At 37.8% G+C, this 27,536-nt stretch overlaps 1 protein-coding gene across 1 annotated transcript; it reads right to left on the bottom strand.

The window, feature by feature from the left end:
* LOC128017774 (very-long-chain 3-oxoacyl-CoA reductase-B) lies at nucleotides 1-27,400 on the bottom strand. Its single transcript, XM_052603292.1, has 11 exons — nucleotides 27,099-27,400; nucleotides 10,346-10,392; nucleotides 9,881-9,956; nucleotides 6,886-6,993; nucleotides 6,612-6,676; nucleotides 6,438-6,482; nucleotides 3,681-3,715; nucleotides 1,441-1,522; nucleotides 1,131-1,196; nucleotides 768-917; nucleotides 1-172 (listed from the first exon to the last, which is right to left on the bottom strand). The coding sequence occupies exons 1-11, from the start codon at nucleotides 27,253-27,255 to the stop codon at nucleotides 65-67; spliced, it is 939 nt and encodes a 312-aa protein (XP_052459252.1). The 5' UTR covers nucleotides 27,256-27,400; the 3' UTR covers nucleotides 1-64.
* Nucleotides 27,401-27,536: the final 136 nt, after the last annotated feature.

The following is a 27,536-nucleotide window of genomic DNA, read 5'->3' as shown; positions in this document are numbered from 1 at the left end:
TTGGTTGGTTGGTCCCTCCTTTCCTTTAAATCACACCATCCCTCTGTCTGTTCCTTTTCCGTTTCTAACCTTGCTTCTGTTTCTTCAGATAGCGTGCACGCTGGGACAACCCCATGCTCAACACATACTTGTTGAGCAGTTTTGCAGGAAGCAGAGCAGTTGTCACCCAACCCTGCATCAATGACATAATAACAGACTTGTTAGACTGTCAAAATATAGAATATGAAAATAATCCACTGCTATAGTACTATAGTTTATATCATATACAAGCATCATTCCAAATGGTCCTATTAAGCATAGTTTGTAGAATGTAGATTACTGTTCAAAAGTTTGGGGAGAGTGCAATTCTTTTTTTTCAGCAAGAGTTCATTAAATTGATTTTAAAAAAAACAAACAGTAAAGACATTTATAATATAAAAAAAAATAATCCACTTTAAATATCCAAATAAATGCTGTTCTTTTGAACTTTCTATTAATCTAAAAATCCTGAAAGAAATATCACAGTTTCCACAAATTTTTTCAACAAAAGTTTTATTTTATATATTATTTTATACAAAACACATTTTATTTTGAATTATATTATTTCATAATATTAATTTTTTAACTGCATTTTTGATCAATTAAATACAGCCTTGGTGAGCATTTCTTCCAAAAACACACACAAAAAAAATATTACTGACCCTAAACTTTTGAAGAGTAATGTATAATGAATTCATTGTAGACCTGAACACTGAATTAAAGATGAAGGCATTTTAAGAGGGTCTCACCAGGATGGCATGAGGGAAGTAACCATTCGACTGAGTCTGCAGCCCTACAGTGCACAGCTGGGCTTTAACATAGCGTTCCGGAGAGGGGATGTCAAGAGTGGGCCTCCTGATTTTGCTCAGTTTGGTCGTCACATAAAACGGCAGCACACTCTTCAAAGAGTTACACAAGACATATTATCAGTGTAAGCACTGAACATCATATTATTACTAGCAAACAAAAAAAAACAGATAGATAGATATCAAATGGCATTATACTTAAATTCATCTATGCATATTTACGTCACTCTTTTTAGTAAACAACTAATATAATGATGTCTGAATTTTGTATTGACTTTAATTTTTAAGCTACTGTCAATAAATTACCTGTATAATAATCCCTTTGCTTTTGTATTCAGCAGCAAGACCACGGGAGAAGAAGTCCACAAAGGCCTGAAAGTGTGAGAATAATCATGTAAAGTGTGTCCTTAAAAATCATGAAAGTAAAAAAAAAATAATAACAATAACCCAGTGCATCAAGCTGCAGTAGCATTCTAATATAAACAACTAATTGTCTCAAAATAGTGCTGCTAGACATAAACCCACATCCTCGGAGCACTTTAGCAACAAAAGACCAGACAGAGTTTTCTCACAAAGACATGGAAGACCTGATCCAAGTAAGAGAAAAATGACTTGCCTTCGAGGAAGAATAGAGGGTGAGGAGAGGAAATGGGTACATGCCACTCGCTGAAGCAACATTCAAGATCACTCCTTTAGACCTGGAAAGAGTTGTGTTTTTTCAGCGATTAATGTTCGTAGAGCGGCATGCAAGCATGTTCTCTACATACAACAATGCTTAAAATGTCCCATGTATTTGTTTCATTTTCACTTGACTCTTTTGAAAGCACAGCATTATCCCTTATAACACACTGGTATCTGCTAATGGATTCTTGCATCCCTGTTGCTATTGCAACTGGTGTCCATGTTTCATGATGTACTAGTTGCACACCTGACTCTAGGGCTCTAGATGGGAGGAGCTACAGATACTTTTAGAATGGCTTTTATTCTCCAAACTTAGGAAGACCCTGTGTACTTGCATAGTACCTAGATGTGTGCATAGTATGTAACCACAGTGTAAGTACACATTGATACACAGTATCTATAGCTCTAATGTTTGTCTAACTACACACATGTAACAACCCACTGCATGGTATGTGTAAGTACAAATGTGTAACATGACATTGATAACACTTTTTGGTAATGAAATTATTAATGTGTAACAGGACTAACATCACTTTTGGGTAATAAAGTGTTACCATGCAAGTACACTGGTATTACAGTGGTGCACCAACTCCAACTCAAGATCCAACTCCTCTCCTTTACATATCCCTAAACCTACCCATCTCCACCCCCTGGATCCCATTTCCACCCCTAAAGCTCCCTTAAACAGCTTATCATTAACAAGACATGCAACATTTAATTGTCAAGGAGACAAAAATGTCAGAGTGGAACATTTGTTAATGATTACTGGACTGAAGTGTGCAAGAAGTAAAGGCTAGGGATGCTCATTTCGATTAATTTTCCCAACCGACAACCGCCGCTCGTTAATCGATTATTAACCGTTAACTGATAAGATTATAATATTGAATTGGCATTAAATAAATAAAAAAAAAATTACGCGTATCTGTGACCCTTTAAAAAAAATACAAACAATTTTTTTTTTTCATCAAAGGGTTTATTTTAACTTGCAAAGTGCAAACAGCAGCATACAGAACAGATCAACAACAGAACCTGGATTCCGTTTAAATTTCCACGCACCTGCAGCATTTCTGACAGTGAGAGAAAAATAGAATAACATAATACAAATTAAATACAAAATAGGCCTACACTAAATATATATATTTTTAACTTAAATAATTAACAAATTAAGTTGACAAAAAGAAAACACTGAATCCGTTTGAACGAAGCTTTCAAACCGGATTTTTTCCCGTTAGATTAAGATTTTTCGTTAAATAAAAATAGCAGCCCTACCTCAAAACCTTCTCTAATTTTTATGTAAAAAAGCAACATATCAACGTGATGTGGGGTCAGTATGGAGCGCAACCTGTTGACAGTTAGACCCGCGGCAGAAAACACCCTCTCCAATGGGACAGATGTTTCGGGAATACACAGGTAACGTCTCGCTAGAGTGGCCAGTTTCGGGAAGCGCCTTTCATTTACTTTCCACCAGTCAAGAGGATTAATATCCAGAGAAGGAGGATCGTCTCTCATGTAGATGTCAACATCTGCTTCTGGATAATCAGTGCGTTATCTCCTCAGATCGCCGTGCATCGCATCTTCTCCCTGATAACATGGAGGGCAGAGTTTGTTGCCCTTCATCCCTCAAAGCTTGTGGGTGTTTGCTTCGTAAATGGTACTGCATCGTACTTGTGCTACTGCTGTATTTTAATACGGCGCCGCATAAATTACAGGTAACTTCGTCGCCCTTTCTGTTAAAATAATCCCACACAGTGCTTCTTTTCGCTCGCTTCATTTTGCTTCCCTTGCTCAGAAAAAAAAAAAAATCTGCAGGCATGTGTCATGGGTGTGGTTGAGTGAGTTAATAAATAAGCTATATAGTAGCCTAGGCTATTCTATTTTCTAAACCATGCAGCAAACTAAACATAAATAACCTAAAAAAAAAAAAAACTTTCAAAATTTTTACTTTCGGTTAACGGTTAAACGGTCAATATGAGCATCCCTAGTAAAGGCCAAAACTTAGTGGTTTTGAATGGGATGACTGAACAGCACAAAAATAACCACATAAAAATGTGCATGACACACTCCTGTGGACATATTAGTTAGTCATAATGCTTCAAGAAAGAATCATTCCATCTGCTTTACCAAACAATAAACTGAATGTCAACAGAATCATAGTGTGGTCATTTCTAAACTTACCTATCTACCATCCTGGGCAGTACCAATCGAGTCATCTACAATAGTGCAGGGATAGAGAATATGAATCAGATCTACAAGCTTTAAAGACTACTACACAAATTAATAAAATAAAATAAATTATTATAAAATCGGTTTCAATTCCAACAATCTTTTCAGTAATATTTCACATATGCATGCATTCACACTTTAAACCTTAAATCTGTCCCACTTCAATGAATGGACATGTTTTTTTATTTTGTATAGACTTAATAGTACATTTTGGAACCTGAAGGTGGCAGCATAGACTCAAACTTTCAGAGACCTTATAATAAAGACCTGCAGATGCAGTGAGCTACACACAACTTTGGGGAGTACAAACAAGTGTTTATATATAGAAAGTGAGGTAAATACTTAATGAATGAGTCAAATTTGTTAATCACATAATGACAAAAAAAAATTTCTTTGATAAATATGAAAACACTTTTACAATCAGAATGCAAAACCTTCCTTTCCAGTGCACAAAGGAGTTCTGCAACTTTCTAATTCCAAATCAATGAATATATTAACACATACAAACATGACCATCATCATTTCATGCCAACGGCACTTATTCTGTGTTTAGAAACTTGGCCTGCCAAGACACAGTATGTTAATACAGAGGACGCTGCACAGACACCATTACAGTTACAAAAAAGGCATTTACAGGTGCATCTCAATAAATTATAATGTTGTGGAAAGGTTCATTTATTTCAGTAATTTAACTCAAATTGTGAAACTTGTGTACTAAATAAATTCAATGCACACAGAGTGAAGTAGTTTAAGTCTTTGGCTCTTTTAATTGTGATGATTTTGGCTCACATTTAACAAAAACCCACCAATTCACAAATCTCAACAAATTAGAATATGGTGACATGCCAATCAGCTAATCAACTCAAAACACCTCCAAAGGTTTCCTGAGCATTTAAATGGTCTCTCAGTTTGGTTCTCTAGGCTACACAATCATGGGGACGACTGCTGATCTGACAGTTGTCCAGAAGACTATCATTGACACCCTTCACAAGGAGGACCACAAACATTCATTGCCAAAGAAGCTGGCTGTTCACAGAGTTCTGTATCCAAGCATGTTAACAGAAAGTTGAGTGGAAGGAAAAAGTGTGGAAGAAAAAGATGCACAACCAACCGAGAGAACCGCAGCCTTATGAGGATTGTCAAGCAAAATCAATTCAAGAATTTCACAAGGAATGGACTGAGGCTGGGGTGAAGGCATGAAGAGCCACCACACACAGAAGTGTCAAGGAATTTGTCTACAGTTGTCGTATTTCTCTTGCTCTTGTTAAGCCACTCCTGAACCACAGACAACGTCAGAGGCATCTTACCTGGGCTAAGGAGAAGAAGAACTGGACTGTTTTGTATTTCATTTGGAAACCAAGGTCCTAAAGTCTGGAGGAAGGGTGGAGAAGCTCATAGCCCAAGTTGCTTGAGATCCAGTGTTAAGTTTCCACAGTCTGTGATGATTTGGGGTGCAATGTCATCTGCTGGTGTTGGTCCATTGTGTTTTTTGAAAACCAAAGTCACTGCACCCAAGAAATTTTGGAGCACTTCATGCTTCCTTCTGCTGACCAGCTTTTTGAAGATGCTGATTTCATTTTCCAGCAGGATTTGGCACCTGTCCACCTTGCCAAAAGGACCAAAAGTTTGTTAAATGACCATGGTGTTGGTGTGCTTGACTGGCCAGCAAACTCACCAGACCTGAACCCCATAGAGAATATGTGGGCTATTGTCAAGAGGAAAATGAGAAACAAGAGACCAAAAAATGCAGATTAGCTGAAGGCCACGGTCAAAGAAACCTGGGCTTCCATAACACCTCAGCAGTGCCACAAACTGATCACCTCCATGCCACACCAAATTGAGGCAGTAATTAAATCAAAATGAGCCCCTACCAAGTATTGAGTACATGTACATTAAATGAACATACTTTCCAGAAGGCCAACAATTCACTAAAAATGTTTATTTTTTTAAATTGGTCTCATGAAGTATTCTAATTTGTTGAGATTTGGTGGGTTTTTGTCAAATGTGAGCCAAAATCATCACAATTAAAAGAACCAGAGACCAAAAACTACTTCAGTCTGTGTGCAATGAATTTATTTAATACACAAGTTTCACAATTTGAGTTGAATTACTGAAATAAATGAACTTTTCCGTGACATTCTAATTTATTGAGATGCATCTTAAAAAGCACACCAAAAGCACTTAAAAGCACACCAGCAAAAAATTACCAAAAAATAAATTGTGACATGACAAATTATAAAAACTATGTTATTATGACTGTTTCTGTCATTTATACTAAGGATGCACAGATGTATCGGCCAATCAGTATTAGCAGATAAATTAAATAAATCTAGTAATTGCAAAGAGCTTTGTGCTTTGTTTTTGTTTTCTTGATCAGCTCTGAAATTGTTCATTTGTACAAAATTCAAACATTAAATGCTGTTTTGACGCTCTTAAATGTAAAGCTATGGGGTGCTTACATTATAGGTCATTAAAATAAGCACCTTTAATATTAAAGTAACGTACCATGAGATGGCCCTGGCATAGTTTTCAACATTATTTGGGAGATACTTTTATCAGTATAGGCAGATGTCATTCTGAATATTCGGCTATCATATTGGCGGAGAAATTTTGTATCAGTACATCTCTAATTTATACATACACTTTATTTTCAGAGTCACAGCGAATGAGTAAAGGCTGTTTCTTGAGTGAGGAGCAACTTTCTCTTACCTGACAAACTGATGTAATGTTGATGTTGATCATGTTGTTGATGAACTGCAATCACAACTGTCAATGCGTTACCAACCAAAACAAACGGCAACAAAACAATTCACAACAGACAATTATAGTTCTATTAATCAAATGGAAGTTTTGCGTAATGCACAAGTGACTACACAAACTCACATTGTCAATATTAGGAATGTTGAGGAAGAACTCTGGGTAGGAATAAGATACTCCAACATTGTTAACTGCAGGAAGAAGAGACATACAAAATTTAAGACTTGGAAGGTGCTCAAATAATAATATTAATAATAATAATAATAATAATAACAACAACAATAATAATACAATTAATAAATGTAAAAAATATTATTTTAAAAAGAGATCTGGAAACAGGTAGTTCCCTTCACCTTCCCATAGCTGGCAGCAAATACTAAAGCATAACTGCATAACACACCTAATACTCCTATTTCCAGTCCGGCCAGTCCAGACTCAATCTTCGGGTAGATGTCCACAGATCCAAAGTCAGCAGAAATGGTTTTGGTCTCTACATTATACTTGTTCTCTGGTGGAACAAAAGCAAAAGCAGACCATTTCAAAACATTAGGAATGCACGTCACTTAGACTGCAGTTTCTCTTCACCAGGGCATCATTCAATTCTGTTAAATACACTAAAACCCTTCGTTGTAAAAGTACTTTAATTACGGAATATGTCTGAGAACCTGGATGGATGGAGAGTGAACAAAAGAAACACAGAGAACTCCATTCACATACTCGCTGTAGAAGACACTGCTCTGCTTCATTGAAAGGAATTTGACATGTATACACGGTATGCATTCAGAAAGTCACACTCGGAAAATGGTGGTTTAAAAAGATGCAATATCCTAATAAATCTCAACATGGTGAGAATTTGCTGTACTGGTGTATGATGGTATCTATTTTTAAGCCAGGTCTTCAGGATTTTTTATGAGTCAAATTTGTACCAAATTTGTATTGCAAGAGATGTTCTGAAAGTGATAATGATTGGGCATATTTGTAAAAAAACAAACAAAAAAAAACTAGATGAATCTTAAAAGTCTACTGCAATTATGATTTACAATGCAAAAAAATATATATATAAAATAATAATCATTTGTTTGCAAGGCTGCACAATTTGGCCCAAAATTGTGATTAGAAATCAACAACAACAATAATAGTAATAATAATGTTTTTGTTATTATTACTATTATTATTACTACTAAAATATTAAACATGAGAAATATTACTCATATCTAACTGTAAAAAACAAATCGAGAAATTAAGAAAACGAATACTACATTTATTTTTTAGTACAGATATAAAATGACTAATGTTTAATGACTAATGTTTACATCTTTATTTCTTCATTTCCAAATTAAACTTTTATTTTAGAAGAAAACAGCCGTTATAAATGCCTCTCATTAAAAGTAAGTTAGGGAAGACGGTCACTGGGCTGATTTCCTCCATTCGATGCTCTCTTACTCTCTCTCTCATCCCCGCCATGTCATCTCCAGGATCCACCTCCATCTGTAAAGTCGCACTCTGCTGCAGCAGCCAGGCAGCTCAATTGGCAGAGTGCCTGCCTTTCAACACAGAGCTAAAAATAACTCCGCTCATTAACATCCACATTCATTTAGCAGAGGGAGACACACTCTGCCTCACAAACAGGAGCGGAACTTGCTCCTCACGACTCTCACACACACACACACACACTCACAATAGGTACCCCACAGGTCTTCTGCACACAAGCAAACACAAACGCATTTTCCAGCACATGGGCAAACACACGTGCGTGCATGCTCTAAATCATGCCATCCTCCTCAGATCAGGAGTCATCCAACCAAAGGACAAGAAAAAATTAATGGGGGGGGGGCATCTGCGATTCATTGAACGATGCCATACTAGGAGATCCTGCATTTGCTTTGTTCTTGTGGTGCCAGTTGTATAAAGAAAACAATTATTAACACAACCCTGCTTAGCTTCAGTGGGCAACAAGGATTATATGGCTGTGGCCACTAACATTGATAACTTTATTATATTCTATATTCATTGCACACAAACTGAAATATTTCAAGATTTTTTTTTGTTTTAATTCTGATGGTTATGACTTACAGCTTAGGACAATAAAAATATCAGCTTCTCAAAAAATGGTAATATTCCATTTTGAGCTTGATTAGTTTGTTTAATTTTGAGTATATATACTGTGTACCTCTTGGGTTAGTTTAAAACATGCAGCCACAATTATGGGAAAGACTACTGACTTGACTGTTGTCCAAATGACAATCATCAACACCCTTCACGAGGTTATTGCTGGTTGTTCACAGAGTGCTGTATCAAAATATATTCATAGAAAGTTGACTGGGGAAAAGTGCACAAGCTGATTCAAGAACTTGGAAGAGCTTCACAAGGAGTGGAGTGGACTGAACCCGGAGTCAGCGCATCAAGAGTCACCAAACTCAGACGTCTTCAGGAAAAGGGCTACAGCTGTCACATCCCAAGAACCAAGCCACTCCGGAACCAGAAAAAAATGTCAGAAGCATTTCGCCTGGGGTAAGGAGAAAAAGAACTGGACTGTTGCTCAGCGGTCCAAAGTTCTCTTTTCAGATGAAAGTAAATTTAGTATTTCATTTGGAAATCAAGGTTTGGAGTCTGGAGGAAGACTGGAGAGGCAATGTTGAGGAGAGGAATCCAAAGTCCAGTGTGAAGTCAGTGACGATTTGGGTGCTGTGACGTCTGCTGGTGTTGGTCCATTGTGTTTAATCAAGTCCAAAGTCAATGCAGCCATCTACAAGGAGATTTTGGAGCACTTTATGCTTCCATCTGCTGATAAGCTTTATGGAGATGTTTGAAGGACTTGAAAAGCTATGAAAAGGACTTTAGCACCTTCCCACAGTGCCAAAACCACTTCCATGTGGTTTGCTGACCATGATATAATGGTGCTTGATTGGTCAGCCAACTCACCTGACCTGAACCTCACAGAGAATCTATGGGGTATTGCGAAGAGGAAGATAAGTAACATCTGACAAGCAATACAGAGGAGCTGAAGGCCACTATCAAAGCAACCTGGGCTACAATAACGCCTCAGCAGTGCCACTGATCGCCTCCATGCCATGCTGCATAGAAGCAGTAATCCATACAAAAGGAGCCCCAACCAAGTATTCAGTGCATAATTAAACCTGCTTTGGACATCTTGAACATTTCTATTTTGTAAATCTGTTTTTGACTATCTTTGAGAAAATATTCAAATGTTTTGAGATACAAATGTTTTTTTCTATTTTCATTTCATCAAGTCACAACTATCAGAGTTAAAAAAAAAAAAAAAAAGAAAAATCCAGAATAAGAAAGTTTGCTTTTTTTTTATTAAATAACCAAAACTAAAAGAACTTTTCAATGATATTCATTTTTTTTAAATGCACCTGTAAGCAGACACGTACCAATAGCTTTGGCCACTTCATCCAGCTTCTCTTGAGTACGGCTGATGAGAACGATAGCAAAGCCTCGTCGAGCAAGCTGCGCAGAATCAGAAACATTTTTTATTTTTATTTTATTTTGATTATTTTGAAATCACTTATGATCAGATCGTAATTACAGTAAACCAGCCTTCACAATCAAATCATCCATTTCTATCCGTATTACCATCAAAATGATCCTAATCATCCTAGTACACTATTACAAAATCAAATCAAAACAGTATATAACAAAAAGCACAATTCATAAAGGCCATCAATTGGTAGAAAGGAGAAGCAGCAGGGTGGCTAATACTTGCCGACTGTACGAGGCAAACCTTTGAGAGTGGAGTTCTCCCTGAACTCTGACTGAGACCTCTAGTTTGATGACTCATTGTGATTTCCATGAAGAGGGGGAAAAAAACCTGACAAATAAAACCTGAGGAATCTTACCTCCTCCGCATAGGCTTTTCCAATTCCATCGGTAGCCCCAGTCACAACTAAAGAGAAAAAGACAGAGATTGTAAATTATCGAACACTCTAAATACATTACACATACGTTGAGTTACGTGGTAAGACACACTGATAAGAGGTGTAATTATGCATTTTAATAAACAGTGCAAGCTGTTACTGTCATTTCAAATTCAATTAAATTTCAAATTATCAGACGTTAAACATGGGTGTCTGCTGATGAGAGCATGCAATTGACAGCATGTTCCTGTACCATTTTTGATTAGTTGTCCTGGCTACACCTAGACAACAAGCCCCGTTCTCCCTCAAACACAGTTCACCTTTGTAAAAATAGCTTGAAGGCAAGCAAAGAGGAAAACGACTTCACATTTATAGGAAGAGCAGACAAGCTTGAATTCATGCTCTGTTCCCTGTTCACCGAGCAACAAGGACACAGGACACACATCCCCACCCTTTACCCTGGCATCTTTGGTGTCAGAGATGCCAGCACTGATTAAAGATTTACATGGGCAGACCGCATACACCGGCTGGAGTAACACAAGAGAGTGTGGAGAGGGAGGGGTGGATGACGAACAATAAGACAGTGCAAGGGAGGAGCGAATGAGGACTGATCCTGGGGGCAGTTAAAAATAGAAAAGGGAAGAGTGAAAGGCAAGCAGAGTACAGTTGGGAGGGGGCGGCACACAGTTAGAGGCAAGGGAACCATTTTCCCAGTTATTTTTAAGCACATTTACAATACATTACTCCACATGAGCGGAGGGGAAATAACACTGGTTGGGCCGAAACGCTCAGAGCGTGTACGGCTAGGTGAGAACTGAGAGAGGGAAATTTTTATGAATGCTGCTGTATGGCAAAAAGCCTCCATCTCATAACACACCCTGGGCAATGTCCGCAACACATGCTGGAAATGTGAATGAATGCAAGTCTTATTCAGAAAAACTCTACACCTTAAAAGACCTCACGTCAGGGCTGTGCAAAAAATCGAATGCGATTTTCATGCACATCTCATCAGTAAAGACACTCCTGTAATTAGAAGTATATCTCCAGCACGTACGTTCGGATCATGGTTGCCAGGTTTTCACCACAAATCCTGCACAGTTCCTTCTCAAAACTAGTCCAAAACTAGCCCAATCACATTTCCAGGAGGTTCCCCGATAAAAAAAATGCTTTGCGGGGTTAAAATGTAAGTTTCATGGCATGGTTGCCTTGGTAAAATTTGCATTTTAGGGGCTAAATATCACGTTATTGCTATTGTCGCTTCGACCCGCGGACATGAAAAACAGCCACAGACTTGGCAACACCAGTTGGCATTTACTACACGAGCCGTAATTCACTAACAATCTACAAAAAAATAGATGTTAAAATCAGTGGTGATTCTTTGTCGATTTTGAAAGCGTTTTTGTGTTAGTTGTCGGTAGACTACGGCTCTGAGTAGTCTGTTTTTCATGTCCGCTGTTTGAAGCAACCCAATAACGTGATATTTAGCCCCTAAAATGCGAATTTTACCAAGACAACCATGCCAAAAAAAAAAAACGTATATTTTAACCCCGGGAAGCATTTTTTTTTATCTGGGAACCTCCTTGAATCGCGATTAGTTTTGGACTAGTTTTGAGAAGCAACAGAGCAGGATTTGTTGTGAAAACCTGGCAACCCTGATCTGAACACACGTGCTGGATATAATACTTCTAATTAAAGGAGCATTTTACTGATAAGATGTGCATGAAAATCGCATTCGATTTTTTTGCACAGCCCTACCTCACGTGTTTAGTGCCATTGTATCACATCACTTAAGTAATATACGGTTTACCTAGACATCCAGTGTAATGGATATATATTTGTTCACATCCGGTCTACAGAAAAGGTGCAAAAATATTAAGAACAGTTTCACAATGACTATTCTGAGTAAAGCACAATCGACAAACTACATTAGCTATTTAATCACCTTGCATTTCAAGAGTCTAACGTTTGTAGAATCTCGTAACAGCAAAGTAGCCTTGTGCTTTACTTCAATTATGACAAATTTATGAAGAAAATGTCAATGCATTATAATGTGTTCCTTAAACAAAAACACAAATAGCTTCATATAAGATAAGTAATGTAACAGTCAAGGTTGTACTTGCTTACTGTGTTTAAAGAGAGTTCACCAAAAATAAAAAATGATTCATCATCTTTGGGTGAACTATCCCTTTAGAATTTACACAATATCTCACTTAACAATAAACAGAATATGACAGAAAAACTGTACAAAATGTAAGGATTTTGACTATAGTACAAATGATTCTCACTTTGTTGCATTATTTCACTGAGGATAACATTGATTCTTGAAAGAAATCTCAGCTAGGCTGCATTTATTTGATCCAAACTGCATGAAAAGAGTAATACTGTGAAATATTAAAGATTATTTTTCTTTAATTTATTTGAAAATGTCATTTAGTCCTGTGATGGCAAATCTGAATGTTCAGAAGCAATTACTTCAGTGTCACATGATACATGATGTGTTGAAAACTTGTGCTGCTGATATTTCAGGATTCAGGTTCAGGATTCAGCATTTATTTAAAATCTTTTGAGACTTATAAATGTTTTTACTGTAACTCTTGTTTAAGTCAGCGCGTCCTTGCACAAAAATTCTGACCACCGACTTCTGAACAATAGTGTATATATTATAAACTATTTTCACTTAATTTGCCTTTTTTCAAGAAAACGGTCATAGTAAAATATAACAACCAAACCTGCAATACAAGGATTCCAGCACTTTTTCAAAAAATCCAGCACAATATTTCCTGCGATGCAGCACTAAACCTGCATTTGAGTGAAAGCATTCACAGATTTTGAACATCATCTGTTAGAAAACGATCAGAGAAAAATCTTCAGAAGTTGATGCCAAAGCTAATGATGAGGAATTTGGGTCAGTGTGATTCAAGTTATTTTTAAAGTATAGAGCTAAACGATGACATTAAAAAGCCCAGTGAATTAATTAATTTCTCACACAAACTGTACATTAGTCACCTTCCTATCTGACATATGAAAAGCACCTGAGAAAAATGCTAAATTATCTTCCACTAAAACCACAAGGTCAGACAACCTGGAGAAGCATTTCAGTTTTGCGAACATGTGAGGTGGCAACAGGGAAACACCCCTTGTTAATTACACATTAGTGACTGGCAGGTTATTACAAGCATGAAGAAAAGTGTGTTTTGTCAAATTCGAGCTACATTAAAAGAATAAATGCCGGAGTCTGGTCAACCGAGAAATGATCTTATAAGAGTGAAGATGCCCCCTCACTGTGCACACCGATGCTGCTGCCGCTAAATACTCTGAAGGCTAAAAAAAGAACAGGAGATTAAAAATACCAGGCAGGCACTGCAGCCTCGTCTGGAACAGCTGCAGCACTTGAATACAAATGAGCCTCAGCTTCCCCCAGCATCGCATGCACTGCACTCTTCCTCCCCGGGCTCATGCACCAGGCCGTACATGCATCCGTACGGAGAAGCCATGCATTTGATGCAGCATTCCCTCCAGCTGAAATGTCACACTATGAGGAGCTACTGAATGAAGCAACAAGAATTAAGCTGTACAACAGGGTAGACACCATTATTTGGACCCAACTGTTGTGCTAACTGCTGCCAATTTTTTTTACATATGGTGCAGCATTCATTGCAGGTTTAGATTAAGTGATTAACAATACCAGATAAATATATATTTATTACCAGTATGGTTCAAGCTACAGTTAACTTTCTAAATCACAAGTCTATTTTTTTCCCAAGGGGTTGTAATAAGTAGACCTATTTCTCCACCAAGCCTACAAGTTTCGCTCTTTTAAACCTGGAAATCTTGAGAAAAACAAAAGTGCCATCTCTCACTGCCCTTGGATGTTCCCATGTTTGCAGTGTTATGTAATAGCACACCCCTTTCCCGTCCGCAGACCGGGATCCTCCCGCCTCATTGGATGCCGCAGTAGAGGATTCAAAGCATCTCCTGGGCCCCCACTCCCAGTAACATGCTTCTTTAAATAGCATGGGGTGCCACGTGCCTCTCTCGACAGCTTTATTTGTTTCACATCAGCAGCACTGTTCAAAAGGATGGTTTTAAAATCGGCTGCTCTAAAAATAGAGCGAGATGCATTTATTTTTCCCTGAGGCAAGATATTTTCAGAAAGGGGGAGAACTATGTGGATGTTTTCTGCAATCGAGTGTGCAGTACAGTAGCATTACAGCAGTTCATAAATATCTATTAATGAAGCATTCAGAACAATGTGCAAAAGAGGACAGAGCCTTCGATTAAAGCCACGTCAATAGAGAATTGCAGTCAATATCATATTTCTTGTTGAAATATTACATATAAAATATTCATAATTATGTCACGTCATTGTGGTGAAATGCACATGACCGTGCGAACATGTAACACACAGATATCAGTATTTTTGACTCAAATTCCCAGTAAATGACAAGCCACTGTACCATGCAAATTCCTTGGAAAGAAGATGAATCACACATTTACAGCGGACATGGATGAGCTGTAAAGCTACACTTCCTCAGTTCATATTCAGGCTTTAAGAAATATACCAGGGAGAGAGAGAGACATGTTACTTTTTAAAGTATTGTTTTCAACTGAGAAAGAAAGGATGCAGAGGAAACACTGTGTGCACTGTTCCATGAGGAAGAGGAGGTAATGACAATAAAAGAGACAGCTAAATGGAGGGAGATAATGTGCAAAACAAGGAGACGAGGCACGTGTTACAGAGGGTGCTCTTCGTGAGAGATGTAAATATACAAGAGAACTCAAATGTTCAATTGCAGTTCCCATTTAGTTAAATTACATCCAACCATTCATTTAGCCAACAAATGCCTTCATTCACAAAAGTAGCTAGACACTGACATGCAGATAATAATGGCAGAGAAATAAAGACAATGGCAGTATTATCAAGATAATACCTACTTCAGGGATAGTCAACCCAAAATTGAAAATTTGCTGTTAATTTAATAACTCTCAGGCCATCCAAGTAGGAGACTTTTTCTTAAGTAGAACCAAAGTCTCTTTAAGGCAGGGTTCCTCAAATCTTGCCCTGGGGGGGCAATCTGCCACAGAGTTTAGCTCCAACCCTGATCAAACTCACCTAGTATTTTCTAATGATACTAAAGACACTGATTAGCATTCTCATGTTTGTTTGACTAGGGTTAGAGCAAAACTCCGTAGGAAATAAATAAAAGTGGATCTCGTGGGCCAGATTTGAGGATCCCTGCTTCAAGGCAAGTCATTTCACTCAGCTGCCAATTTTGAAACGCCTCTCGGGCATGTAAGTGCAGCTGCTATGTCTTTGAATGTGGAAACATCAAATTCTCCAAAACTGGTCACCACACTTACGATTAAATTTCATATTTGAAATCACCAATGAAATCTGACAGCAACCTCCACATAAATGTTGATTCTCATGCTCCAATAGCATTTAAAAAAGCTTATTTTTCAGGCTAGACCAGCCAGTGCGCATTCGCAGTCCAAGCACATGTCTCAGAACGCTAACTGTTTCTATAGCAACCGGAGCTTCTAACGGCAGCTGCAGTAAAGTAGACTTTATCAATTGGCGAGTGACTCTTTTAGTGAGAAGGCAGGACTTATACCGCCATATTGCATGTTAAACTTTCTCCTACTCATAAGTAAAAGGAATACACCATCTTTGGTAGAACAGTAAAGAAGTTTTTAGCTGAAACTTTGGTGATTCATAAAATTACTTTATTAAAGATAATGTAGCTGTGATTCACAGCTTCCATGTTTTTGAGTGTCAAAAAAGTACATACAGCCAACATGAACAGCCTTGGCTCCTGACAATATAATAAAGAGGTGTAATGAATCAAAATGCTTGGTCTATACATGAAAGCACTCATTAATAATGATGTTTTAAGTGAATAAACTAGTCCTAATCAACTAACCTTTTTACATAAACCATGAGAAAGAGCTGTTTCAGGTGGTTAAGTCCAATTTGGTTAACTGGTTCAAAAGAAAAATTTGCTGAAATTAACCAGACCATTTGACTGACGCTATGGATTACAGGTAATAATGTTGTAAATATACATTTAAAACAGATAGAATACAAAAAGATTAGAAAACTAGTGTTAAGCAGCAAATGAACAGAGTGCAATTCTAAAAGGGACAAGTGTTTTATAAGAATAGAATTAGAATAGAGAATGCTAGAGTTAGTGGGTCCAATAAAGATGGAAGAGATGCGTTTTTAGCCGATTCTTGAAGAAGGCTAAGTAATCAGCTGCTCTGATTGAGTTGGACAGTGCTTCTTTAGGATGGCACAATCAAGCGACATTCACTTGCAGAATGCAAGCTTTTAGAGGGAACATAAGTCTGAAGTAATGAATTTAGGTAAAGGGGTGCAGAGCCAGTTGTGGTTTTGTAGGTAAACATCAATGCCTAGAATTTTATGCAAGCAGCTATTGGTAGCCAATGCAAACAGATAAGCAGAGGTGTGACATGCATCATTTCGGCTCAATTAAAAATTAACAACACAAGCACTCACAAGGAATATGTGTTAAAAAAAACTTTATTTAACCTTGGCTATCCATTAAAAACGTGCAAACATGTTTCGGCCTCTGTGGCCTTCTTCAGGGCAAATTCAAAATGGCAGTCTCTAAACTGCATGCCATATATCTGTATGTGATCACATGACCTAGAAGCACAGGTGTTCACCTGCACAGGAATCACCTGACAAGAAGCAATTACAACAAGTTACTGTAGACAAGAGTCACATATTCAATATTTAACCAGTTCCCACATCAAGATAATTTAAAATAATTAATATAAATAGATACATCTAGGAAGAAGTTGCTTTGTGTAAGACAAGTTACGGAAAAAAGTTACATTGTGAAAAAATATATAATTTCATTTTATGCTCTAATAAATATGTTCAGTCTCAGATTTTAATTTCTATGTTTTTACCACTTTCCATATCAAGATACAATTTGAAATGTCAATATAGATAGATACATATAGCAAAAACTCCCCCTCTTGGTGATAATTTAACATGTTCTATCCCAAAGATTTTAGAGTATCGCAACTTCTCTGGCTCGCCTCTTTAGAATGTAGAGCCATAGGGTATTGGTGATTACTTGTTCTTATGTCATATTTGTGCTCTGCTAATCTTTCTTTAAGCTAATGTTTGGTTCTTCCAATATAAAAACAGCCACAAGGACATTCTAGTCTATAGACAACAAATGAGGTATTACAATTAATAAATGAGTATATACTGTATTCACGATTTGATGTCACATCTATAAAAGTATTGGTCTTGACCATATTGTTACAGTTTCCACACTTATGGTTACCTCATTTTGTGCCTAGCCAAGTTTTATTCTGTACAGGAGGCATATAGCTTTTCACAAGACTACCTTTTAAATTCGGAGCTCGTTTAAAGGGGATAGTAGATACTTCCGGTAGTGCATCTCTTAAGATGGTATCACTTTTTATTATTATGTCCCAATTCTTCTTGATTATTTGCTTTATCTCATTGGCTTGACTACTGTATTGTGTAACAAAATAAACTTGGTTTGGCTCTTGTTGTCGCCTCGGCTTTTGAACCAACAGCTGTTCTCTACTAATTTCTTTAACTCTACTATAGGCTTTATCTAAGGTCTTGTGTTTATCCTCTTTTCTTAAACCTTTGAATCATGTCTTTAGCATTTTTATCAAAAACGTCTTCAGAGTCACATATGCGTTTAATCCTTTGAAATTGGCCAAAAGCGATATTCTCTATTAACCAAGGTGGGTGGTAGCTTTCTGCCCTCAGTACAGTATTCCGATCAGTGGGTTTTCTAAACACAGACGTGTGCAATTCACCTTTGTCATCTTTTTATATCTACAGATCTACGAAATGGATATTTGTTAGTGAGTAGTAACAGCTCTTGTTGTGACCCAAAGACCCATAAACAAATTTTAATAATTTGTTGCAAAGAAAGCTCCCATTGATGTACCTTTTATCTGCTTATAGAATTTATTTTGGAATAAGAAAACATTGTTAGTTAGTGTCAATTCTGTTAATTTTAAGATAAACTCTGCTGGGGGCATCTGTTATGGTGGTCTCTTCTCCAAATAATGTGACAAGTGCTTTAAATCCTTCTTTGTGATCAATGTTCGTATATAGCGACTCAACGTCCATTGTCACTAGAAAGGCAGTACCAATATTTTTAATTTCATTGATCTTGTTTAACACAAATGTGCTGTCTTGGATAAAGGAGGACAAGTCTATTACAAACAGATAAGGGCAATTCTTTTAGATTCAGGAATTCCAGGAGAAGATGCTGAGCTAAGAGCCTTCAAAACCACGCTAAGCTTGTGCCAGGCTTCAGCCTTGACTATTCATTCATCAAGATCCTCTGATTCGAACTGGTCTCATACATTCACTTCAGCAGAGACCAACTGGAGCCCCAAAGTGCATCAGGACTCATTATCAAACAAGTGAGACTTGCAAGTATCAAACCTACTCTCATTAATTGATACATTATCATATGCACCTTTTACAAAGGTGTGTTTGAACCAAGAAACTGACGTTTTCTTCAGGCTAAATATCAAATTGCTGAATATCAAATTGTATCATAGCTTTATGTCTTTATTTCTCATCTCTTTACTGCTTAAGCTTTAACCTTTTTCCTATGCCAACTGTATGTGTGTGTGTTAGACTAGTTTAAGTGTTTATGTAGTTTATAAAGTCTTACTTGTATCACACTTGAGGTTGTTCATTGTTTGCTCATAACTGAAGTCCCTAATCATGCAGATTTTTGCTACTTGCTCTGAGTAGTATTGTACAGTAAGAAAGTTATTTTCCTTAACCAGGAAATTAACGTTCTTAGAATTGACAGACAGTTGACACTGAGAGGTCAAGTAAAAACTTACAGCGGATCTAAATATTTATTATATAACTAGTTATGATTGATTATTCATATTTCCCCTTTGAGCTGATGCGTTAAACCTGTATATCATTTTTGGACTTTTTGGAAAAGATGGTTGCCGTGGACATGCATTTTATCAATCACCATAATCTCCCAATCTTCTTTACTGTTGTACTGAAGATAAAAAGTCACCTAAATCTTGTTCGGCCTGAGGGTGAGTAAATTGAGAGCAAATTTTCAATTTGGGGTGAACTTTGTCCCTTTAACATAACATATTTTTAAGTTAAAACAAATCACATTTATATAGCGATTGGCACTTTCGAAGCACTGCCTTGTAAAACTTTGAAACATCTGCAAATTATTTATTTTGAACCAGTGGTTGATTATATATATATATATATATATATATATATTAGGGCTGGGCGATATGGAGCAAAAAATATATCTCGATATATTTTGCTATATCTCGATATACGATATATATCTCGATATCTTTACAGGAAAAATAACCCCCAAAAAACTACTGCAAAAACAAATATGGCAAATATTACGTTAAGGGGCCTATGAAACATTTTATTTTTTTCTTCACCATATGTTTTATTGTTACTTAATTCTGTGTTTTAGCATGTGCAATTATTTAAATGCATAAAAACAACTTAATTAGTTAAAAACAATTCTTAAAATAGCCTTATGTGAAATGTTTTTTTCCCTTCAGAAATTCTGTGTATTTACATTTTTCTGATTATCAAATGAAGGCATAAAACATTCATTTAATTTATCTTTTAATTATTTAAAATTAAGCAAACTTTATTTTTTGGTAAACAAAGGGGATTTACTATTAAAAATAAAACATGGGAGAAATGTTGTGTGATTATTCCTTATAAAATTATGTTCGTTTCATTTTAATAGTAGTAGTAGTGGGCTATCTACATTCTGCTGTACAATAGTGATAGATTTCTGTCAAATACTTTTATTTTGACGGGTTTACCTTTACAGTTCTGTGTATGTGATACCACAGTCTATGATGTGATATGAGCTAGTCTTACTCAAATCAAACGGTCAGATGCTCATGAAGTGACTCTCAGTGCAGTTCTGGAGATGTTCCTCATGTGTTCACGTCTTTATTTAGAGAGAGGAAAGACAATGAAATCAGCGCGAGCGTTATGCGAGCTTCCGTGTTTAATGAATGAAGACGCGCTTCTGCTCCATTCGTTGACACAGACACGCAGAACATGCAGGATTCATATTTAAATAGACTTTTCCGGGTTAATATTTGCAGATATTAGTCCATTTCGTGATTTGATGTAAGTGCATTACCGACTTTTGATTAATTCATTCAAAATTTGACCAATTCCGTGACATTCCGCGTTAAACTGTAAATTCCATTTTTATGACTGGATTCCGCGATTCCGTCCGCGTTTCATTGGGCCCTACAGTAGACATCTGCCTGCCGTTCGCCCTACGCCTTAAAACTGAAGTATCTCCATATAACGGAGCCAGTTGTCTTTTTTTTTTTTTTGACTAGTTCTCTACACGCGAGGTGAGAGGGGACAAAAGCAAGGAGGCGGGGGGCGAGCGAGCGGGGGCGAGCACAGCACAGGGAAGGCAAACAAGCAAAGTGGCGGAATCAGAATATAAACAATATATCGATATATACGATATGTCAAAATCCATATCGTGTTTAAAAAATATCTCGATATATTTTAAATATCGAGATATCGCCCACCCCTAATATATATATATATATATATTAGGGGTGTAACGATACGCGTATTCGTATTGAACCGTTCGGTACGACGCTTTCGGTTCGGTACGCGGTACGCATTATGTATACCGAACGGTTCGTTGGAGTAATTAATTATATTTGAAAAAAAAAAAAAAAGAGAGAAAGAAATATAATGATATGCGTTCAACAAGGTAGCCCAATAACCCAAACAACGTAACAGGCAACGCCCCTGACACTCCCGAAGAAGAAAAAAACACCATCTTATATGTTTATGTTAGGCTACTCAGCAGGCGCTCGCTCACTCAGTACGCGCTGAAGGCTCGTTGCAAAATAGCCAATGAGAAGATCCTCCAATAACCAACAGGTCTGGTGTTTGGGTGCACTTTGGATTCCCTTTAAGCTATAATGGTGATGGCAAGAGAGTGGTGGATAAAAAAACAACGGTATCGCATCTGCAACATGACAGGGTACACCAGCGGGATTACAAAAAAAAAAAAAAAAAAAAACCAGCGGGAATATCTGGGATATATGCGTCAGTACTATCTGGGAAAAGACGAAAAAAAGGAGAAACATGCACGCAGCAAACTATCCCTGCAGCATTTAGACACTATAGCTTACAGGGAATCCAACCCAAACACCAGACCTGTTGGTTATTTTAGGATCTTATATTTCTGGTCTGTTAAATGCATTAGACATTTTGCAACGAGCCTTCAGCGCGTGCTGAGTGAGCGAGCGCCTTAGGGGCCGTTCACATATCGTGCCTAAAAACGCATGGAAAACGCTAAGCGCGTCTTTCTCCTGAGGCGTCTGTCTTTGCTAAGCAACAATGACGTGCTCTCTCCATGAGACGCGGAAATTTCAGCGAAGGATAAATGGATTTGCAGCTCTAAAAATCGCTTGCAGTAGCTCTGCTACTGAATTTATTTCAAAATTGCAATCCATATACAACTATGATCAGCTGTTCCTTCATCTTGGCTGAGCTCTCAACGTTGTTACGGGAAAGGATGAAGCTGATTGGTTGGTTCTTGTCACATGACCCGCGGTGCGCTTGCGGCATTCTGAAAAGTTGAGATGTTTTTACATTTTGCTGTATCTAAAACGTATCGAACCGAACCGAACCAAACCGTGACATCAGTGTATCGTATCGAACCGAACCGTGAATTTTGTGAACCGTTACACCCCTAATATATATATATAGGAAGAAAATTTGCTAATAACTTCTTTAACAGGATAACTGAATCAATGAGTTAAATGGATCAAGCAGTTCTTTAAAAAGATCTGACTTGAAAAACAAATGCCACAAAGCTATCATATGGCTTAAGATTCTCGGTGTAAGGCAGTGTTTCCCAATCCTGGTCCTGGAGAATCCCCAACACTGAACATTTTTGGTTTCTCTTATCTGACACACACATTTGAGGTCTTGGAGTCTTCAATAATGAGCTAATGAGTTGAATCAGGTGTGTTTGAATGGGGAGACATCTAACCAGGATTGGGAAACACTGGTGTAAGGAACAGTCTAAATTTAAGCAGTTGCTCATTAAAAATCTTCACAACCTCCCTAGTTCTCCTAGATGAAATCATACGAGAAGTATAAATGTGGGATTTATAAACAAATCAATCTTTTTGAATTTGATTTGGTTCACAAATCAGGACTCAATGACAGCAGAACCCTAAAAGATTAGCAGTGAAAACAACTTGAATTTGCATTTATTCTTAACGCAAAGCATTTGTATGAATTCAACTATCCTACTGACTTTTTTACAAGTTTTTATTTTTAAAATATGCATTTTTTCAAGATTAAAAGGGGCACATTTATGAAGACAATTTTTTTTTAAATGCGTTAAAATGCACCTAATTTATTTTCACTAAAGCTTTTTGAAAACAAGATAAAAAGAAACAAGATATTTAGTTACTGATTTAGTGGTTATTTACAGTTATTATATGATGAGAGTTAGAACATTTTTATGTGTTAATAATGATGCAGCTTTCTTGGAAAATTCCTGAGACCCCCCTAGTGGGCCAGACTCCCTGTTTGAGAAAGAAATTGTTTTTTTTTCTTCTTCTTCTTCTTCTTCTTCTCAAGAGCACAATTAAAAATCGACATTATCAGTTTTTGTTTAATAATAAAAAAAAAAGTTAGCCTTGAAATGTTGTGAAGGACAATCGGGGCCTTTGAATAAAAAGGTTTGAAAAGCACTGATTTATATTGGTCAAAACTAAATGCATTTAAGTATAACTACCAAATTCCCACCGATGACTGATAAACTATGACATGATCCATACTTGTTTTTTTGAGGATCGATAGATGCTATTTAAAAATGGCTTAATTTTTGACAGCAAGGAAGACACATGATTAGATATGAGCTGAAGTCAAAATCAGAGCAAAGCTTGTTGGTGGGGTGACAGGTTTATCTACAGAATTATGGACTTTTGGAACTCCACATATGATAAGCACACGGTCAAAAGTCAGGTCTATGAATAAAGCATAACGACTCTCACTACTGTGCTAAGAAGTCATTGGCAGTGTGCACTGGTTAACTCCAGATCCCTTCCACCCAAGTCAGCATCACCTTAAAGGGGTCATATGATGTTGATAAAAATAACATTATTTGGTGTATTTGGTGTAATGAAATGTGTTTGTGATTTATGTCTCAAAAAACACATTCTTTTCCATATACTGTACATTATTGTTTCTCCTCTATGCCCCACCTTTCTGAAATGCTTAGTTTTTTTCCAAAGCTCATCAGTCTGAAAAGCAAGGTGTGCTCTGAGTGGCCAGCTATCCAGTGTGTTGTGATTGGCCAAATGCCTCAAGCATGTAACAGAAATGTTACACCCCTTACTATACTGTGATGTGTCCCCAGAACACCGGCACAACAAGACAAAAACAATAAAATCCATTACAAACGAACCATTTGTTGCATCCAGTGGGGACATAATTAATGATTATAATGACTTATACTGTGTTTTTACATGTTACATTGCATCACGCATATGCGATACGTAAAACCATTTGTGGTCGGAGAAACGACAAACAGCAAGCTCTCAAAACTCGCATTTAAATCATCAGTGGCATATCCTTTACATAAAGTACATATGACTGTGAATCAGAAGTACTGGCATTGTAGTCTTCTCTCCGAAGATTAGGAAAAAGTCCTCCATAAAATGCGTTGCACGCATCTAAATATTTGGGATGAACTGTTCTAAAACAGTAGGGGTGGTTAATCTGTCTGATTTCCCGATTCGATTCGATTACGATTATTGAAGTCCCGATTCGATTACAGTCGATTTTCGATTATTAACGATTCTCGATTAACGATTATTGATTTTCCATTTCACAACAGTAAGTAGTGAACAAACTGTGTAAATCATTACTAATAAATGGTAGAAACAAACCGAATGCATGTAGCGGTTGGGATTTTCAGTTTACTACATGCAGCAGGCACTCTGATTCCATGTATGGGGCACATATATATTATTCATATGACACACAAACACAAGTAGACAAGACCTTTTTAGTTCAAAATCTATGCCCCGTGTCACATCGCCTCTGCTTCTGCTATGAGCAGCGCGGCCAGATCTGCCTCGCGCACGCGCCGAGTGTGCACAGCTCGGACTACTGTCAGGGTCATTGCGACTCCCCACCTTGCCTCCTAACTGTCCTATGAATATTTCGACCTCGTCTAACATACCCAGAGGCATTAGACAAAGTTTCCACTACAATACTGTCACCGCGATTGCGGAGAGGTGCGGTCAGAAGACAAATATACATGTCTAGCGCGGAAAAAATCTCCCGCTTCGTCCCCGCAACACTAACACGCCTGCTAATTTCGCAATGAACACTCCGACCCCTGCAAACATTGTTCACACCTCTGACATTTGGCAAAGGACCATTTACATTGGGCAAAGGATTCACCGTTTGTGCTTGGTGTACTTTCACTTTCAATATCACCGTCATCTTCTGGATACAGATATTCCCCTTCAGAATCAGTGTCCGCGAATAGAAGTCCCAACACTTCATTGCGGGTTTATTGAAGCTTTATTGATGCCATTAGATAATAATAAAAATAATAATGATAATAATAATAATCTAATGCCAATACTCGCTGACGTTGACAACATTGGTCAGATAAAATGGCTCACTCTCACACTAGCTCCGCTTTTTTTTTCGCAATGATTCAATGCGCTCTCGAATATTTTGTTAAGGAGCATTACGTTTTTTTGAGTCAGAGATTAAGTATTACATGTCTGCTGTCTGGTGCAGGGGAGGTCGCGTGAAATTTGACACCCTATTTGACAAAATCGGCCGTTTTATTCAGTGCCGCATCTTGTCGAGTAAACTCGACCATGGCGCCAAGAGGGTTAGAGCTCCTGCCATGAAAACCAAAATAAATCCACCCGCTTGCTTTGAGCCCAGATGGAGCTGGGTGGTTCGGTTGGTTGCTCGCTCCTGGTTTTTTCATTTTACACACCTGTTCTGGCTGCTTGCTAACTGGAACTGGGCGCGTTCGTGACGTTCAACTCCCGGTATAATTTTTTTTTACAAAATAAAATAATGCAAAAAAAAAAAAAAAAAAAAAAAAAAAAATCGATTTTTGAAAATTTAATAATCGATTCATACTCGTCCATAACATACTCGCGATTAATCAATAATCGATTTTTTTCACCACCCCTATAAAACAGTGTTGTAAATACAACACAACCACTGATTTTTAGTTGTGTCCTCTTTTGAAAGGTCAAACACAGTATTTTCGTTTTCACAACGAATGACATGGCGCCAGCATATAGACAGTAAAAGAAATGGACACACAGCGACCCCATTGGATTCAATGGAGACAAGTGAAGTCGATTAGAAGCACGCACTTGCTGGGGGACAAGCGTACTGCGCAGACTCAAACTGAGCTTGATGACATAGATGTCACATGAGCAACCTGTACGTCTTCTAATCCCTGTGCCAAGAGAAATCTGAATCACCAACTGAATCTTCCAGAGAAGGTGAGCGTGAACAGGAGCAAATTTTGGTAAGTATTCTGATTAATTATCTCCCTTGACTTCATGCCTCCACGTCCCCCCGATAGCCCCATAGACAGTAAAAGATTGCCTGCAAGCTTATCCTCCTGTCCATACGGTAATTTCTCTACTGTGCGACAGAGAGTCGCTGGTTATGACGCAATCGTTAGCCTATTTTTTACAAAAACTGCTTCTACGAGACCATAACATAAGGTACAAGGTAATGGAGCCTTTTATACATTTTCGTGTTTCTTTAGAAATAACTAATGGATAAACGGAGTCTTTAAACACCTCAGATGTAAAGTTATTCGCGCTGTCAAAGTGTTCGAATGGGAATGAATGAATGGGAGTCAATGGAACGCTAATAGCAGGTGGGGGTCCGCTAGCCAATGGGCTCCAATGGCAACAGCGAGAATCAAAGTTACTCCTCCCTTTCTTTCTTTGCGTGAACATTTGGGCAGCGTTATGCAAATTACGCATCATATGACCCCTTTAATCCCTTCGTTACAAAGTACAGCCAGACACCCACACAGTTACGACCCAGAGCCATTATGACCTTGTGCTTCTATGAGCTTCTGCGCTTACTGTATGTTAAACAATTTATACTCTAAGAAACTTAAGACCCCATGAAATGGCAATCAAGTTTACTAGCTCATGCTGCTTAATTTCTTTAAAAAAACAAGATGTTTGCTATGAACCACTGATTTGCTACTTGATATTGCAAGCTGGCTGTATAGAGCAGATAAAGTGACTCACTATTAAAAAGTTGTTTTGTTTGTTGATCTATTCAAACAACAAGGGACACACCGGACACTGCACTGAAGCTACGAGAGCTTGAGCCAAAGCAGTAGAGGACCCGGAAACAGTATTATCGGAAGATGGACACGTCAAGCCGATTAGACAGTCTGAGTGTAAGTCATGTATAAAAAGTGTAACAAAAAGGGTATGTATCTTGACATACAAACATTTTGTATGAATTGCTGCAAGCAAATATCATACGACCACCACCATGTTACAATGCTGACACACATAACTGATGGCTGATAGTTGAAGCGGCTTTCCTGATAATAATGAAAGTGTTCGCTACGTCTGTCATTGCAGTTTGGGTACCAACCTGCCCATTTCCCGAGCTGGGACGCCCTCATCAAATTCCCATTGCCCACAATCCACACGCGAATCCCGTTGAGCAGACAGCACAGCGTGCTCAGCGACAGCCAGGCCACAGTGACAGCACCGATCCAGTACAGTGCATCTGTCAGCTGCTCCATCATAACACAGTCAATGGGCCTCGGTGTCTCACACACGCAAGATCACAACTGTATTCAATGTTTGCTACTAATATCGATAGATGTGATGCTGCACGCTATCGGCTCGTTGGTGTGCAAGAACATCCGCTTCCGCATTAAATACGTTTTGTTACATTTTCTGCAGACTGCATTCTGATTGGATGTAAGTTCTGTTCGTTATAGCTCGTCACCGCCCACTATCTCATGTCTATTAGCGGAAGGCTGAAGATTAAAACTGGATAAAACACTGAGATGCAGGAATATAT

This window comes from Carassius gibelio, chromosome A7, assembly GCF_023724105.1.
Source record: "Carassius gibelio isolate Cgi1373 ecotype wild population from Czech Republic chromosome A7, carGib1.2-hapl.c, whole genome shotgun sequence".
Taxonomy (NCBI): domain Eukaryota; kingdom Metazoa; phylum Chordata; class Actinopteri; order Cypriniformes; family Cyprinidae; genus Carassius; species Carassius gibelio.
The sequence above is the reverse complement of the archived record's forward strand: the minus strand, read 5'-3'. Positions and strand labels throughout refer to the sequence as shown.